This window comes from Wasmannia auropunctata, unplaced genomic scaffold (assembly GCF_000956235.1).
Source record: "Wasmannia auropunctata unplaced genomic scaffold, wasmannia.A_1.0 LD336101.1, whole genome shotgun sequence".
In the NCBI taxonomy this organism is placed as follows: Eukaryota; Metazoa; Arthropoda; class Insecta; order Hymenoptera; family Formicidae; genus Wasmannia; species Wasmannia auropunctata.
In genome coordinates this window covers 3792536-3810707 of record NW_012026789.1, presented here as the reverse complement: position 1 = coordinate 3810707, position 18172 = coordinate 3792536, and the positions used below count along the sequence as shown (strand labels likewise).

The 18172-nt window shown below is 36.4% G+C and overlaps 2 protein-coding genes across 5 annotated transcripts; both read left to right on the top strand.

The window, feature by feature from the left end:
* Nucleotides 1-934: 934 nt before the first annotated feature.
* Nucleotides 935-7504, top strand: LOC105459741. The gene is made up of 5 exons (XM_011705985.1): nt 935-1055; nt 1251-4215; nt 4417-5054; nt 5510-5637; nt 5738-7504. Exons 1-5 carry the CDS (start codon nt 948-950, stop codon nt 6690-6692), a joined length of 4794 nt encoding a protein of 1597 aa, XP_011704287.1. The 5' UTR covers nt 935-947; the 3' UTR covers nt 6693-7504.
* A 568-nt stretch (nt 7505-8072) lies between these two features.
* Nucleotides 8073-17598, top strand: LOC105459714 (probable histone-lysine N-methyltransferase CG1716). Of its 4 annotated transcripts, none has more exons than XM_011705976.1 (15): nt 8073-8767; nt 9600-9869; nt 9993-11397; nt 11656-12315; nt 12444-12563; nt 12890-13018; nt 13118-13319; nt 13414-13511; nt 13639-13807; nt 13900-14554; nt 14652-14709; nt 14838-15199; nt 15350-16125; nt 16337-16672; nt 16749-17598. In XM_011705976.1, the coding sequence occupies exons 2-15, from the start codon at nt 9626-9628 to the stop codon at nt 16902-16904; spliced, it is 5370 nt and encodes a 1789-aa protein (XP_011704278.1). In that variant the 5' UTR covers nt 8073-8767; nt 9600-9625; the 3' UTR covers nt 16905-17598. The 4 variants fall into 4 exon arrangements, with proteins under 4 accessions (XP_011704278.1, XP_011704272.1, XP_011704258.1 ...); XM_011705970.1 differs by having other exon boundaries at nt 9600-11397; nt 15350-15604; nt 15683-16125; XM_011705956.1 differs by having other exon boundaries at nt 9600-11397.
* The last annotated feature ends 574 nt before the right edge of the window (nt 17599-18172 follow it).

The window sequence follows — 18172 nt, the reverse complement described above, 5'->3', positions numbered from 1 at the left end:
GTTCGTCAGTCTCATGAAATCAATCACATCTTCATCCTCTTCCAAGTTGTCGTCATACTGCGCGTTGATCAAATCTTCGTGCGTGTCATCGGTAGGATTTATTGAATAACTAAACATAAATATATTTTATAAATTTTAGAAAAACACATGGAACAGTAAAATAATTGCAGTACGGATACACATACTCGTCGAGATTAATAGTTGGAAGTATGATCTGCTTCTTTTGCATCTGCTTATTACGGCGCAACGCTTCCTCGGCGTCTTTTTCGTCCTGTTCTTTATCCGGTGCTTCTGAGGTTCCACTTTTCTCGGAGTTTACCACTTTAACTTGGGGCTGTTTTTTAATTCTCTTCAACGGAAACGCTTTGCGTAATTTACGCACAACCGTATGCATCTCCTGCTGACCTGCGACAAATAAATCGTTAAAATTATGAAGATTTGACTGGAATAATAATGTACCAAAAAATAGTGTTAAAAATAGTGGATCAATCATGGACATAGGAATATAAAAGGACAGAGCATAGAGGTTGTGAGGGGAAAGCTAGAGTCCTAGATTATCAGAGAAGCGCGACCGGCTTATGGCAGTATCGCAAAAGTACTAGAAAATATTAAAAATGGCGTCAAATGGCCAATCATAAGTTTGATTTATTCGGCAGCCATTTATAATAGCGATAAATCAATCTTATGATTGGCCATTTGTCGTGTCCAATCAGGACTCGTAACACCGGTCGCGCTTCTCTGATAATCTAGGACTCTAGTGCGTATATACATACATACGTCCATCGAGCGAGCGCGCATCTTACGATCGTAGCCATTCCTCGGATCTGATATGGCCGTTCCTGTCATTTTAAATTTGAGTTAAACTATATTGCACGGCTGCGTCGGTAGTTGCAAGCCCGTGTAAGTTTAACACGATCTCCCCTCAATGAAATACATCAATAGACGCTATGACTGGGAACCCTGTGAACGTACGCCGCGGAAGAATGGTGCTGTCCGATCTGGATCAGATCAAGAAGAATGAACGCGACCGTCGGCGAAGGTTACGCTTGGAGCAGGTATGCGCATTCGTCCGAGAATTTTCAGACTTTACCCGGTTTAAATGAGTGAAAAACAACCCGTTTAATTAGAGTCTACATAATTGAATTGAATTGTCAATTTTCTATGTTGCACCCGATCGCATCCTGTGCGATTGACAATGTAAACACGATGTAAACACATGTCAAATTGCGATGTCATATTGCGGCTTACAGGTCCGGCAGCAGTCAAAGGAGATATCAAATCGCCTTTTAGAACGCGCCAAGAAGATAGCGAGGGAAGAGCTTGATAAATTGGAGAAAGATGAAAAGTCCGAGCTCAAGCAGATGTACGACAGAAAGATCATGGACTTGCAACGCAAGTATCAGGAGGATTTGGAGGACATCGGTCAGGCCCATGTCTCTGCTGCTTTGCAACCGGACGCGAATGCGATAATCGAAGAGGAGGTAAGGAAAGACAGAGCTGCGGCGTTAAAAAGAGGGAAGGATGCCATCGAACGCATGAGGGAAGCGAAACAGACAGATGGCACGGAAGCGGCTCATCAGGAAAGATTGCGCAGAGTCCGAGAGATAGAAAATGTAAGGGCTGCATTGATAGCCAAACTTCCAAAGCCATCCGAGGAGAATGACAGGACGGAGAGAAATCCTTCTCAGTGTGTAAATAAGGAAATTATGCACGAGGTGTTAAGCCCGAGAAGAAAGAGCAAAAAGGTTCTTCCAAAAAAATCGCCCAGGACAAAGAAACCTAATTTGAAGGAGCAACATCAGAAAGCATTGTCGCCGAAACCAGGGCCTTCGGAATTACAAAGGAAATCCGCTGCTCAGTCCTATGAGTTATCCTCGAAGAAGAAAGCAGACAAATATGCACTTGATCATGACATCGATCATATTGATGATGCAAGCGACGATCAAGTACCGCGAAGAACAGTGCCGACCATGAGCACTATTCCGACTAAGATTGACAAAACAATGAGGTACAATCCCGAGGATTACACACACGACACATCGGATGATTCGAGCAGCATCAGTAGTAGCTCTAGTAGTAGTTCCAGTTCAACCAGCGACGATTTGTCGTATGTTTCCGATACCGTCGAGCAAACTACATGCAACAAGATTCCGAAGACTTCAGTTTTAACGGAGAACAAAGTACGATCACAATACGATCACAGCGTGCATCAGAGATTTAATTATGACAGGCCTGTTGCTATGGTCGAAAGAACCGACATCAGAAGTGAGCCAAGCGCGATGGAAGTGGCGCAAGCAATGAATGCAGAGAATGCAGAGAGGCATGTATCTAAAGGTTGTAAATCAAGTGCCCAACGTCGCGGCGAGGATGCGATTTTGCGGGAGAAAGTACGGAGGGATTATCAGACGCTCCTGCAGAATCTGGATCATCTCGCGCAGGAGGAACGCAAGCTGAAAGCTAGTCAAATCCCATCCGCGGAAGAAGACACGCACATGCGATTGCATCAGAGAAGTAAATGCCAAGAGGAACATCAAAAGAAGTTAAACCGCGCAGTTAAAAGGGTCGTCTGTCCGGGCAGTACGCCGACTCAGTGCGCTCGTCTCACGGAGAGAATCATTACTTTGCCAATGCAAAAGAAAGACGACGTGCGCGATGACGTACCTCATTCCACGTGGCAAGATCCTCATCTCATTGAGGAGCAAGCGGACGTTTGTTACACACCGCTGGATAGAGATAGCGAGATGTCGCGCGAAGAACAAATATTGGACATGCTGAGGAAAGTTGAAAGACAAAAGAGATTGTTGTTGCAAGAATTTGGCGCCAGTTTGCCGGACAATATATTTAATGCCAGCATGAAGCCGCTGTTCGAAGATACAACGCCGACAAGAGCACCGGAAGCTGACACTCGTCCCACCAAGCCTTTGTCACCTGAAATCAAAGTCATAAATATGTCCAGCAGCGACGAATGTATTAGGAAAGAGCGCAGGGCGAAGAGACCGGATAAATCGCCTGTGAAAAAGATTGAGATTGCAATTCAGACAGCACTGAAAGAAACGAGTCCAGCGGAGAACAAGAGTGTACAAGTGGAACTACCTCAAGAAGACGTGCCACGTTCCAGCAGAGATGCAACCGAACGAATACCGCATCCAATCGAGCCAAAAATTACCATCATCACGCCAGAGACGGACGATAGTAGCAACGACTCGACGAGCTCTGAGATCAGTGGTATGGTCATTGAAATTGACAACAAGGAAGTAATTGTAACGCCCAAGAAGAAGAGAAGCAGCGTGAGAGTATCGAAGCGATCGTCACATCGAGTTTATCAGAAGATTCGCTCGACATCCGTCAGCTCTAAAGCGACGTCACCCGTGAAGAGGTTCTCGCGATCTCAGTCGGGCTCTCGTCTGACCCCTCAGAAGAAGACGAGATGTTTGGACACGCCCGATACGGCTACCCGAAAAGTTGACATACACGTGAGCAGATCTGCTCAAGTTGACGACGAGACGGATCCGTCGCAGGAAACGAGAGTGTCGATAGACGCCAGCGCGGAAAGCTCGCAGACGTTTTCAGGCGTGAACGATCGAGACGAGTCTACGGACAAGCCGTATCGGGTTCGGACGCGGATGAAACGGTGGATTCGGATAAAGGACACTTCGGACACGTCAACGTCGTTCGCAAGTCCACCGCCAATAAGGCCTAGATCGATATTCGACGCTCTGACTAACGTCACGCCGATCTTGGAGATGCTAGACTCCCCGGCACCCGAATTAAGAAGATTACAGCAGGAGATCAGCCCCGTTTCCACACCGGAAACTCCCTCGCCGCGTACAATGATGATGCCGTCGAACATTCCACACCGCGATAGGATTAGCAGGATGCTTAGATTTAGCTTAAATGATTTTCAGGCTGATAACAGTACTGTGATGTCGTCGACGCAACGCGATCAGTCCACCTTAACAGATCCATCAGATATTTGTCAGCAGAGATCTGAAGCGTCAAGACGTATATCTACTTCGCAGGAACCATCATCCAGAGTCTGCATCTGCAAAAATCCCCAATGTAAATTGTTACATATGAAGCTTGACGATATTCACGATTATGCTTTGAAGAATTGTCCTGAAATATTGCAAAAATACGAAGACCTGCAAAACTTGTGTGCGGAAAGAATAGCATCGTTAACCGACCTCATCGAGAAAGTACGAAATGAACAGAAAGGTAAAGTATTATTTAAAAAATTGCTTATTCAACGTGCGCAACTTGATTTTATCATTTGCAACATAAAGACATTTTTGTGCTGTTGCGATTCCATTTTATATAGTTTATCGCTAGCATTCGAAATAACATTGAATCAAATTGGAATGAATAGAACATTATTTTTGTGCAAAACTTAAAATAGCATTACATGTTTATTTGCAGATATGGATTTTTCACTAATCAGCGATGAAACTAGCTTAATGCAGTCATCTACGCCAAAACCAGCACGTAATGATGCGCAAGCAGTACGTAGATTGATTGACAGTATAGAAGCAATTCATGGCCAACTCGCGAGAACTCTTCTTGAATCACAAAGAATTATGCGTGGAAACGAAGCAACTTCGAAGGACGAAGCCTCATGCGATGCGGAAATCCAGGCGATCACTTCCACTCCCCGAAGTAAATTAGTAGATACTGTTAAGGCACAGGAATCCAAAGTAGTAGAGGGCAGAGCTATGCCAAAGATTATAAGCAATGAAAGAGTTAATATACAGCTTAATCGATTTAAAATGCAGCCAAAACCTCAAGCAACGTCGGCAACAAAAACGTTGGAACGTAACTCTTGGCCGCCATGTACACTTCCTCTTCCCGAAGAAGAGATAATAGAGAAATTATCGAAAGAAATTTTAGAACAGAGTAAAAATTTGGAAAAAGCAAGCACCGCCTTTGCAGCCTCAAAAGAAAATGATGAAACACAGCAAAAAGTGTCGTCTTTTAAGGATCTTAATTTGAAAAAGAGTGCCTTATTAGAACATGAAAAGGACAATAGTGCTAAAAAGGAATTTATTTCTACTCCAGAGGTAAATAATATATTTTTATTTGTATTTTGTGATATGTTAAAAGCATAAAATAATTAATATTCAATGTTTTATTGCGAGCGTATTGACATTAAAATTGACAATTTCACACAAGTAAGAACAATCCAATACTTAAAAATTTTTTAAAGTTTTAAAATTTACATTAACTATTTTGAATTTAAACTCTATGTACATCTTATAATCATTACTATCTCCTCTGACATTGATAATGACCTGATAGAGGTCGAAATGTTTGTCATTACATGTTGTTTTTGATTATTTATTATCGTAAATATTAAGCAGTAAACATTTAGCTTTGGGGGCTTGTAGCCCTTTATAGTAACAATTAATTTGTTTAATTATTGAGCTTTATATTATTACATTATTGATAATTAATATTATTTTATGACAAAGCAATTTCCATGAATTACTTTACATAGTATACATATATATTTTAGACAGCAAAAGAAAACAGTTTTGTTCCTATATTAACTGGCATTCCCAAAATATTGCGCAATTATGGAAATGTGACGTCAATAAGTGCAAGGCCTAAACCCCCTGTTACATTGTTAAATGGACTATACAGGTAAGACTATTAATTCTGTATTTAGTATGTATGTTTCAATCATATTTTTGTTTTAAATTATTTATATTTAAACTATTCTACTTTGTTTTAATCCAAACAGACCAGAATTAGAATCATCAGGACATGAATTATCAACGATAGTGGAATTTGATACAACAGATGCAGTTAACAAAAGTAGCAAGAGCCCAGCAAAGTCTAAGCCGTCTGTTCATGTGGCGCCTTTACCTGTTCAGAATCAAAATTCCTCGAAGAAATCGACGGAACCGTCATCCGGTATAAAACATTCTGCCGAAAAGCTATCTTTTGCACAGAAATCACAAGAAACCACGTCTGTTTGTAATTCTTCTGAAAAATTAAAAAATATGGCCGATTGCATTACGGAAACGAGAATCGAAGCTGAGCGGGAGTATATGCTTGAAAAATCTAATAAACAGTTACAGTGTAACACAACTACCGAAGACCCTGTTTCTCAAGCGAAAGATAAACTCGGTTCTTCCATAAGTACCGATCTTAATAATCCGCTTAAAGAAAGTAAACATAAAACGACGTCCACTAGTGCGTACAGTTTTTCCGGATTATCTGGTATTTCCGAAATAACGAGTTCCCCATCGTCGGACATATTGAAGCATACCTCATCGCCGGAAGAGATGGAAACGGCTTTAAAAAAACTGGGTTTGGGCTGGGCGGTTACGACGTTGAAGAAAACTCGAGAAGCAAGTGCCCTTAGTTCGTCCTCAAATTCGGACGTTACGCCAATAAATACAGCTAGAAGGATGATCTCTCCCACTAAGAAGCAGTACGATTCAAATGGCTTTCCGGATATCAGCGACGTATCGTCGATCTCGATCAAGGAAGCTAGCAAGAGTACCGAACAAGCTGTGCTCTTGAAAGGAAGGACTTCCACGCCTAAATTCCAAAATTCGAATTCCAACAGCGAGAGGTCCAGTACTACAAATACATCCGAGAGCGTTCAAGATCCAAGTGACAGTTTAACTGTACCTAATGTGTCACTTACAAAAACAAAATCTGATAATAAGCAATTACAAAGTCCTTGACAGAAAGTGTTTTATATGTATAATTTTATTGTTTACCTATTTAGAGATATATACTATTATATTTGATTTTTTTTTATAAGGAATTAGTCGTAAAATAAGATCTACTCTTAATATATATGGGACCATTTTTGAACGTTGACGTAAATAATTTTTATTTTAATACATAATTGTAATAAATAGTACGCTCATGCTTTTGTTATGCAAGTAGCTCAAAAGAGAATCAAATTATTCCTAAATATCACAAAAATCCATAAAATATTAGGCTTTATCTTTAGATATATTGTCTGGGTTGCCCTGAATTGTATAAGTATAATAAGAAAATGTTATAACTAATATATTACATCTTAATATGTTATCATTATTTTATAGAAAGTTTATATTCAAACTTTCCATTTTACATCTTATTCGAAAAATAATTATATTTCTAGAAACGAAACTATTATTGGTTCTATCGGTTTTATATTATGATTACAAATGGATGAGATTCAATTGAACGAGAATTGAATATCGCGAATTATGACTATCGTGTTTATATATATTGACAAGCTTTTTCTAATAGAGTTTAAGCGTGAGATTACACACATTGAAATATCATGTTACAAGGAATACATACATAAAATTAAAAGACTGACGGCGTAAAAAATTCTAAACAAATGATTTTTAAGAAATGTATGATTTGTAAAATAGAGAAGCTATGTGAGATAACCTTTATAAGAAACAGAAGATATATAAAGTGATATATATGAGATATGCACATATCTGCATTTCTCTTGTTTTATACTTTTTTAAATAAAAAATATATATATCCCAGATTCTTGCTTCTATAAACTGAATGCGAAATGAATGCGATGAGAAAAACCAATTATTTAGCAATATTATATATATTTACTTAATTTTAATATTTCTACATGACGAGAAAAAAAAATATACAATACAAGATAAATTAATAGAATTTGATAACTCAAAGAATTACATTTATTATAAAGATATAAATTTACAATTTTAGACAACATAAGTATGTAACTTAATATTTTATAAAAATATCTTTAATTTTAAAAATTATATATATTTTTCATCTAATTCATAAATGCTTTGAATTTATATCTTTTTCCGATATCCTTTTTAGCTTTGATAGAGAAGAGAGAGAGAGAGAGGCATCAGACACGCATGAAAGGTGTTATTGGTCAAAATGCATGTCATTCGAAAATGCGATCATAATATAATGCAAAAAATTGAATTCGCTTTATTTGTTGACAGTGTTGACACAACTCTTTCCGTCTGAAGATCCGATGAAATTCCTCTTATATCCCCCGTGCGGTTGCTCCCTTATTAACAAGTTCGCGGTACTGCCACCGCAGGTCGTTGCTGACGCTGTGGTTTCGTTTGCGACAGTGAGTTTTCACGGGAGCAGCGGAGGAGAGGCGGTGTACTCGGTAGCGACGAGAGTATATACACGATTAGAATGTTGTATGTCGGCGGTGGATACTTTTCATCGTGAGTCCTTTAACGCCCCCGAAGAAGCGCAATGGGCTTCTCTCGGCGCATTTAACGCCCGGCCGAGACGAGGACCGCCACGAGGCGCGCCGAGCGCGAGAAGGCATCTCGGAAGCGGCCCCCGCCAGAGGATCCACGGAGGAATCGAGACGGGAGACTCGTTTAGTGCCAAAACGTGACGAACGCCGAGAGACCGTGGTTCGTAGGTAGCGCGCGCGCGAGAGAGCGAGAGCGAGAGAGAGAGAGAGAGAGCGATCTCGAGAGAATATCAGCGAGGAGGCAGCCCCCCCCTCCCTCGGCTGTCGATGCGCGGCGTGCTGCGACCGTTCACGTGGAAGTCCTCCCCGAAACGCCAAACTCGAAAAGCGACTCCCGATCCCGCCGAGCCGCCTCCCCGCACGCAGCCGTCCCAGCGGTACTTCACGTTTTTAGCGCAGCCCTCACTCGTCCCCGCGGCACTCACGATTATGTCGACAAACCGGAGAGCTGTGGCAGGACGTTCACTTGGCAGCCGTTGTTGAGTACCCCCCAAACAATGAGTCTCTCCCCGGAGTTGCCGGACGCAATCTTAGAAGCATACAGTGAGTATAGGTTGTTGTTACTTGCTCAGAGCGGACGCACGGACGTAGCGACTGGTTTTCCCCCCTGCAAGAGCGACCACGAGCGCGCGATCGGATGCTTGCTTCGCGATAGTGTACAATCAACTTCAGCGGACGGCCAGCGAGCTCCTCGGCAGCTTTTATCGTTCGCGCATAATCATATACTGTTGTCTGTGAATCTTTGATTTGCAGCTGCTTTAAGAGAGAAAGTAGGATAGAGAGAAAGCAATATATGTACTTAAAACATGTTGATATAATGGCAACTTTTCAGTTAGATCTTTAGCTTTAAAAACGCAAACAAATTGCCTTGATTGACCTTGAAAGACGTGCGTTCGTTTATTCCTTCAGTCTCTGTGTTCATTTTTTAATCTAATATTTAATATTTAAAGTAAATTTTTATACAATTACAATATTTTATTTACAAGATTGATAAATTAGTAACTTCCTGATATTTTGCTTCGTATAAAAAAATTCTTTTCAAGTAAGACGATAGAAATCAATATTTTAATTATATATGTATTTTTATGTTTTTTTTTTAAATTTAGTTTTTCGTGGCTGTTCAATAGTCAAAGCATTCGAAATTTGTTGTGACATTAAATAATTGCAAAATTATTTTGCAATCCATAGTACATAAAGAATATACGATATAAAGCAATATATAAAAAACATTATTAGGTATTTATCTATGTTACATAAATATTCTAATAATATCTATATCAGATTGTGTTTTACATATATGGAAAATATATTTCAAATATATTTGAATAAAAATCAGACTTTGCAACAAATTGTATGCTAATCTTAATTATTCCAGACTGAGAGAATATATATGGAATCAAAATGGCACGCAGACGTAAAACCGAAGTAAAAGCATCTGAGAAATCATCTCATAAATATGTACCTGTACGCAAATCTAGCAGACAAATAGCTAAGAAGCAATTGGAAGAAAAAAAGATAAATGGATACATTACGCAAACATCTTGCTCAAACAGTTCAGAGGACTCCAAGTCCGCTAGCGAAGGTCACAGCCAAGTTCTTTCAAAGAAGAATCAAAACTCGCAGAAGAAATATAACAAACATAAAGGTACTTCCAGTAACAGTGTAATTGTAAATAATGAGAATGCTGTATACAATGCCGCTCGGTATAAGCGAGATACGGGTGAAAGTGACAGTCAAGATGGTATAGATAGTATGATTAAAAATTCAGAGAAACTTAGTCCAGAGGATGTACAGCAGGTTGTTATCGGTAATCCAAGTCCAAGCAATGAATCTATACCTATGCCTACATCTGCATCGGGTAAGGCAGAAACATGGTCGGAGGATGTCATAGAGGAAATGATAATCTGCGAAGAGATGCAAGTGGACGAGGATGTTGGGGACAACAATTATCCTCTGGCGCAGAATAACGTTATAGTTGAGGAGGTGTATGTAAATGAACCTGATATTGCAGACAAGAACATTGTAGAATATACTGTGATACAAAGTGAGGATAGTGAATCCATGGTGTCTAAGTCAGAAAAAATTTTGAATGATGAATATCATGCCGTTAGAAAAGATGTTAATAGTGTACATATGGACAAGTCAGAAAATTCCATATCAGCAATGCACACGGATGAATCGGTCACTTCGTGCAGTAGTGGGAATAGTAGTACTACAGAATCTAATCTCTCTGCTGATAAACTTTATATCAGCAAGAAGAAAATTGTGTTAGAAGACGGGAGTAAAAAACCAAAAAACAAGACAATTTATGATAAAATTAGAAAGGAAATTTCAGAATCGATATCCGAAAAAGTTCGTTTGTGTTCCATCAAGGATGATTCGGGTTCTTCTACCGAGGAAGACAATTGCAGGCGGGAAAGCAAAGACTTACAAGTAAAAAATATGCATGTGGATTCGTCAACGGAAGGTTCATTTAATAAAATAGATAATAAACTGGCAGATATGCAGATAAGCGAATCTTCACAAGAAATACAAAAGTTGGTGAATGATCTCTCGAGTGTGGAAAGCACGGATTCTCTGGTACAAACTCCTTTAAATATAGAAAAATTGTCTCCAATGCAATTAAATATTGATGACGAAAGTAGTTCGTCAATATTAGATAAAATGGAACAGTTACATCGCCCGAATAATTCTGTTAGCTCTCACGTTAAGGAGATGTTCTCGAAAACTGTGGAACCCAACAATATTATCAAAAATCAGGAAGAAAATATCGTGGAATCCAACTCTTGTGTTGATAAACTTCAATGTACAGATCGAGTTTCATTAAAATCGAAAGATAAGAGGAATACGAGTCAGCAAAAGAATCCAGAACATTTAATAACTATCGATGAATATCAAGATAGTGAAGGAGATAACAACAAAGTTGATAATGAAGATGTCAAGTTATGCAGCAGTAGTGAAAACAGTAATGATACATTAGTATCGCTCACTAATTACAAAGGGCGCGACTTTGATATAAAAAGCACAATTAACAGTACAAGTGATATTGACAAAAAAATTGAATTCAGAGGTCGTAGTGAAAGTATTGATACAACAGGCTCTGAAAATAGTTCTAACAGTTCAGGTGTAAGACGAAGTAGTAGAATTCGATCGATTGGATTGATGAAACAAAGGTATGAAATAAAATTATTTAAATTGAAAATTTTTAAAAATGTCAGCAAATATTTGAATTATTTTAGTATGATAAAAATTTATATTTTTATTAACTTTTGTTGTAAATAACCTTTAATTAAAAAATATATTAAAAATTATTCGTTTAAAATTAATTATATTAAAAAAACATTTTTAATATAATTAGTTTTAGACGAATAATTTTTCCTATATTTTCTGTATTACAGATTTTAATATGAAAAAAAATCAATTATTTTCAGATCTCGCGGACGTGGATTGGTTAACAAAACAAAACCTAATATAGACATCTCAAAAGCCAATCTTCAGCAAGAAAAAGAAAAAGTAGTTAATAATACGAATTCTTCAATTATTCAGGAAGTAAAAATAGAAAACTTTGAGACTCAATGTGATAAGGAAAATAATTCTAACAAGATCTCAACATCGATTGATACTTTGACACCATTAAGTACCAGTTACAATACCACAGGATATGATTCTGACTCTTCAAAGCCAGTTAAAGTAAAATCCCGTTGGCGGAGATCGAGTGAGCTTGAAATGGGTGGATCAAATGCAGGATTTGGATCTATTATTGCCCCTGTGTCAATGCTTGGATCGTCTATTGCACCTCCATCTGAATCAGGACGTAATGCACCAATAAGTAGTATAGGAGAATTTACATCATCAGAATCGAAACATAATGTTATTAGTACAAATATGAAAATTTGTACAGAAAAGAAAACAGAGCAAGACGTACCGGTGATATCCAGTAATGTTTCTACTGTTTCAACAGTATCACAAATTCCAAAAACTATAGGCGCAAAGATTTCGTTGCCGATGGTTCTCGAAACAGAAGACAGAGAAATGGAAGAAAGACTGAGCCAGTTTGAGCACTTGCATGAAAACTTGTATCTTACTGAAAGGTATGTAAAGTTAAGGATTAGTGTTAATAATTTTTGTTATATATATGAATTTACTCCCTTTCTAAGAGAGTGTATATGTATTGTTATGTATCTATAAGATATTAAATATTTACAACATTTGTTATTAGATATACAAACAAAGAAACCAAAAGAATGGTATGTGATTGTTTCTTAACGGAAGAAGATATTGAGAGAGGAGAACTTGGTTGTGGAGAAGATTGCCTTAATAGACTTCTCATGATAGAATGGTAAATAATCATTTTTAATAAGATTTCAATTTTATAAATTATGTTTGCATATGATACGAGTAAAGATATTAATGAAAAGAAAGATATATAATATTTTTTCTTTAGATTAAAAATAAAAATAAAAAATATAGATTAATTAATATATATATAGCAAGACAAAAAATAATTGTACAGACATAATAACGGAGATAATACTATTTTTGAGATATATAACATTTTTCTTCAGATTAAAAATAAAAATAAAATATATAGATTAATTAATATATATAGCAAGGCAAAAATTAATTGTACAGACATAATAACGGAGATAATGTTATTTTTATTAGCGGACCTAGATGCGTAGTAGGTGATAGATGTACAAATAGAAGGTTTCAAAATTGTGAATATGCCAAATGCGAAGTTTTTCGAACGGAGAAGAAAGGTTTTGGATTACGTGCCATTGTAGACATAATGGCGTAAGTAAAATTTTAAGTAAAGAAATAAACACGAATAAAAGATAATAAGAAACAATAAAGATTTGTTATTTTTATATTGCTGTTACTTTTATATTGCAGGGGCGAGTTTATAATGGAGTATGTAGGTGAAGTTGTAGATCCAAAGGATTTTAGACGTCGAGCAAAAGAATATTCCAAAGATAAAAACAAACATTACTATTTTATGGCATTGAAATCTGATCAGATTATAGATGCTACTATGAAAGGAAATATATCCCGATTCATTAATCACAGTTGTGATCCAAATGCGGAAACGCAAAAGGTGAGTTTGTACTTTTCGTCCTACAACTAAAAAAAAGTAATTTTCTAAGAATACCAGGACATTACTGATTTTACTGATAATTAAATATTTTTAGTGGACAGTAAACGGAGAATTACGAATAGGTTTCTTTAATACAAAATTTATAACTGCTGGCGAAGAAATTACATTTGATTATCATTTTCAACGTTATGGGTACGTTTTTTGGTGATATTTTTAATATTATTAGTTATTGAGTAGCTATTTACTCTTATGTCGATTATATATAGAAATTTATATCTTTATTTTCATTAATACAATTTATTATGTGTTTCAATAATAGCAAAGAAGCTCAGAAATGTTATTGTGAGTCAGTAAATTGTCGGGGTTGGATAGGTGAAACACCTGAGGAAGAGAAGGAGAAAATTGAAAAGAAAGAAACGCGCGAAAGAGACACCAAGAAGAAGAAGGAAGAAACGAAACCTGCTGATGATTATATGGAGGATGAAGATGTAAGTACAATTGGTAATATTACACGTGTTAACAAGATGGTTTAAGCAATGATTTCTTCTTTATTACTTTATTTTTTTACATTTCATTTTAGTTGGAGGAAGAAATAGATAAATTGTGCTCAGGCGGTTTAAAAAACCGTGCGCACACGTTAACATTAAGTAGATTAATGGTTCGTAGCAGAGAATTAGAACACAGAACACGTTTCTTACGGCTCATTCAAAGTGGTGAACAACCGTGTCGAAGATTGTTTTTGGATTATCACGGATTGCGTTTAATTTGGAGTTACGTTATGGATATTGCCACAAACGAATCGGAAGAAGCTCAACAATTTCGCTTAGAAGTGCTGAAAACTCTAAATACACTGCCAATACCAAACAAGACAATGTTAATGGATAGCAAAATATATGGTGTAGTTGAAAGATGGGCAAAAAGATTATATCTTTCTCCAAATGCTGATTCCCCAGAAGACGATCAGAGTAAATCAAAGATGAGCTGCGAGGAATTGAGTAGTTCTGACAGCAATGAGAAGAAAAGTCCCGATGAACGTCTGACTGACATTCCAGATAAACGTAACAACAATATCGAAAGTTGTTTGGCAGTTGGCGAAGTTAAAACAGAGAATACAGATCAGAATATTCCCGATTTGGCTTCTAGTCTTCTTGCTGAATGGTCTAATCTAAAAGAAGTTTTTAGAATACCAAAAAAGGAAAGAATTGAGCAAATGAAAGAGCATGAAAGAGAAGCAGGTTAATTTCTAACACGTTAATTTTTAAAACATGGCATTTAAAGCCAAAAGTTATATTTATTTACATTTATATAATATTGTTTTGATTTTTATTATAGATCGGGGATATAGAGAAGAATTGGAGAAAGAAGAAAAGAGAGGCACGTCGTATGATAGGTACGTACTTTTATTCTTAACGTATCATAGTAGTTAAACGAATTTCTTTTTGATGTTTAATAATGTACTGTTGTAAATTTTAATTTATTTACACAACATTTTAATTTATTAATTTCATAAACTTTTAGACATAGATCTGATAGATATAATCGAAGTGAGATAGACAAACGTGGAGACAGGAGACGAGGACGAGAATCTCCAGAAACCGATCACACTAGAACGAAAGATAAAAGAATAGAAGAACGGAGTCTAGTTCCTATACCACGAATGACAAAGTATGAACGTAGGCAATTATTCGCACTGAAAGTTGCAAAAGAAGAGGAGGAGAGGCAACGTCGTCAACAGCAAGAATCGTGGCAAGAACATGAGAACAGATGCTTGGCATTGGGTATAGATCCCCATACTACTGCCATGGTTGATCCTCAAACTGGTTATCCTGTTTTTTATAATCCAACTTTAGGCCAATGGCAGCATTATTCCACTCCACAAGGTCATTATTTGTTAATGTATTTTGTGTGTGCAGAAATGTCGAACTTTTATAGTCTTTTGACTTTTATAGTTCTTATAGACTTTTCTAGTCGACATCTATATATACAGTGTAAAAATGTCTAATACGGAAAATATAACATTCTTTTTATAGATGGAGGAGAAGCGACGCAACAATGCACTCCTGTTTACGTAGGAAGTGCGCAATCTGCCGGTATGATGAGTCAGAGTCCCCATGTACTGTCGTCAGCAATGACAACCGACATGTCGTCCGGAATTACAACTGGTATTCCACCTGGTGTGCCACCAGTAGCTTACTCATTAAGTCAAACGCCTGTGTTCAATCAAACATCTTCCTATTCTTTGACATCGCAACCGTACACCGAAGGGCAACTATCTCTTCCAAACAGTTTAGTGTCTGTTCACGGTGGCGTCCCTTCTACATCAATTCAAGCGCCTCTTTATAATCACATCGAAAATCCCGCAGATCAACAATTCTCTAATCTCACGTCCGCGGAAAGTGTGACGGGCCGACCGCAGTCTGAAGTTCCGGCAATAGATTTGCCACCGAAGTGGAAGAGCGCGACGGATAGCAGAGGTAGAACGTACTATTACCACGTGAAGGAAAGAATATCGCAGTGGTTACCTCCGCCACCCGATCACATCGGAGTACAGCCAGACTCGTCGTCTACCTCGGAATCGAGTGAAGAATCCAGTTCGTCGAATGAGGACGACGATGATATTGATGATGATCATAACGAGGATCAGAAAAACGATGACATGGAGGCAAGTAGCGTTCCAACAGATAGTCCATCGAGCGCGTCTAGGCCAAATGTATCTAAAAAATTAGGTAGTCATAATCTGACTGGAAGTTTATTGCCGGAATCTAAGAAAAGAAGAGATGGACTGGTCCAAGAAAGAATTATTAGTGTAAGTATAATGTATTTCTTTTGTATCCAACCTTATGTATTAATATTAAAATATACTCTTCAAAATTGTTATAAAACGTTCAATCTTCGAAAAAGAAATTTGCTCCATTTTCTATATTACAATTATATTAAATTTGTCATTATTAATATGACTTTAAAACTTTTATGCTTTGCGCGATTTCAATCGATACATTGCTATTTATATATTACAGCCACGTAGGGAAGAGGATCGTATTGATCATAAAGCATATAAAGAAATAAAAGAGAAATTACGACGGCAGAAGGAAAGAACGAAACTAAAAGATCATGTTGAGAAATTAAGAAAACATAGGCGAAGTAATAAATCGAAGTCTCATTCGCGACATGGTTTGAGCAAGATGCAATCAACATCAGCCGAGATGTCTCCTATGTCTGAAAGGAAAATCAAGGATACATTTAGAATAAATATGGCTAATGTGATGGTTCACTTTTTAAATCCATATAGAAAAAATGACTGCAAACAAGGTAGAATAACTAATACTGAAGATTTCAAGCATCTAGCTAGAAAGGTATGTTGTGTTTAATACATGATAGATTTATCATACGACACACATGTGCTCTTTATAACTATATCTTCTGTTACAGTTAACACATTTTGTACTTGCTAAGGAATTAAAACATTGTAAAAGCGTGGATGAATTACAATGTAATGAAAATGTTAAACATAAAGCGAGAGATTTTGTACGTAAGTACATGAGCAAGTTCGGGGCAGTGTACCAGAAGGGTACAGACGAGGACTAGCTATAATTTATAAAAATGGAAAATTTGTTATTTATTGCGCGAGCAACTTCTGCTACTGCGAAATATATTTAGATAAATATATTTAGGCTCGTATGTAGATACACATTTGTAATTGTATTATTGTAAAATAGACAAGTTTGTATATGCGTGATGAAACGTTTTTTCATGATTTAGCAGTTAATAAATTTTAGCAAATTTTTAATTTTCCATATTTTATGTGTAAATTCGATACTTGTTCATTTATACATGCCAATTACGCATGTTGTATCTTTTATAAATATTGTAACTTATAATGCCAATATAAACACACACAGTGTAAAAATATATACTCTGATAATTGTGTAAGATTTGAACCTACCTTTCGCTATCAGTGTCTTAAAGTTAATACTCAACAGATATTTATTTGTATACGTTACGCAACAATTTCTGTAAATAATTATGAAATGAATTAAGATTATAAATGAATGATGATTTTTAACTGCTTCTCACTGAGTTGCTGTTTTGCTTGCTGACTCATGGGTGTCTATTATTTATAAGAACTGGACAAAAGATAACAACATAAATCTTGCATTTAATAAATTTAATTTTGTATTACCGACGTTTTGTCTTTACACGTTACAAAGGTGTGATGCGTAATTTTCGAAACGGAAGCAATGTAAAATATTGAATAAAAAGAAATCTACATTTATGATAACTATTGATAATTAATTTATTGTTTTTATGCGATTAGCGCTCTATATTTTTTAATTCTGTCTGTTAATGTAATGTTAATATAATTCCAATATGATAATTAACTTTTACAATTTATACACATAAACGATGAATGTGCCCTTTAAAAACCATAATTTTAAATAATGAGACATAAGTTTGCACCCAGTTATCAAAATAAAAAAGTATTTTTATTTTATTTATCATTGTATTGTAATTACACAATGTATCATTTAAATGATGGAATATCTACATAATTTATAATTATAAATATTACTAATGAATTGATTTACACGCAATAATTTTTTTTCAATTATTTTTAAAGTAATCATTCATGAGAGAAGAGGGTATTTTTTAAATCGAATTTTTAAAGATAATTCTCTCCTCTCTTGATTAAAAAAAGTTACACATATATAAATATATGTATATTAATATATACATTTGCAAGTGATATGTATAAATATATAAAAATCGTGTTTTACAAAGAATTTTTTAATTCAGAATTTATTTTAATCCGACGTGACTGACCGATTTCTTTGTGTAATTACGTAAACTCGCCT

What these genes read in the sequence shown, in the direction of transcription:
- LOC105459714 (XM_011705956.1), top strand. Translation starts at nt 9,626, where the DNA reads ATGGCACGCAGACGTAAAACCGAAGTAAAAGCATCTGAGAAATCATCT. An exon ending in ATTGGATTGATGAAACAAAG is followed by an intron (nt 11,398 to 11,655) that starts GTATGAAATAAA and finishes AATTATTTTCAG; the next exon opens with ATCTCGCGGACGTGGATTGG. An exon ending in GCATTATTCCACTCCACAAG is followed by an intron (nt 15,200 to 15,349) that starts GTCATTATTTGT and finishes TTCTTTTTATAG; the next exon opens with ATGGAGGAGAAGCGACGCAA.
- LOC105459741 (XM_011705985.1), top strand. Translation starts at nt 948, where the DNA reads ATGACTGGGAACCCTGTGAACGTACGCCGCGGAAGAATGGTGCTGTCC. An exon ending in AGTACGAAATGAACAGAAAG is followed by an intron (nt 4,216 to 4,416) that starts GTAAAGTATTAT and finishes GTTTATTTGCAG; the next exon opens with ATATGGATTTTTCACTAATC. An exon ending in TTGTTAAATGGACTATACAG is followed by an intron (nt 5,638 to 5,737) that starts GTAAGACTATTA and finishes TAATCCAAACAG; the next exon opens with ACCAGAATTAGAATCATCAG.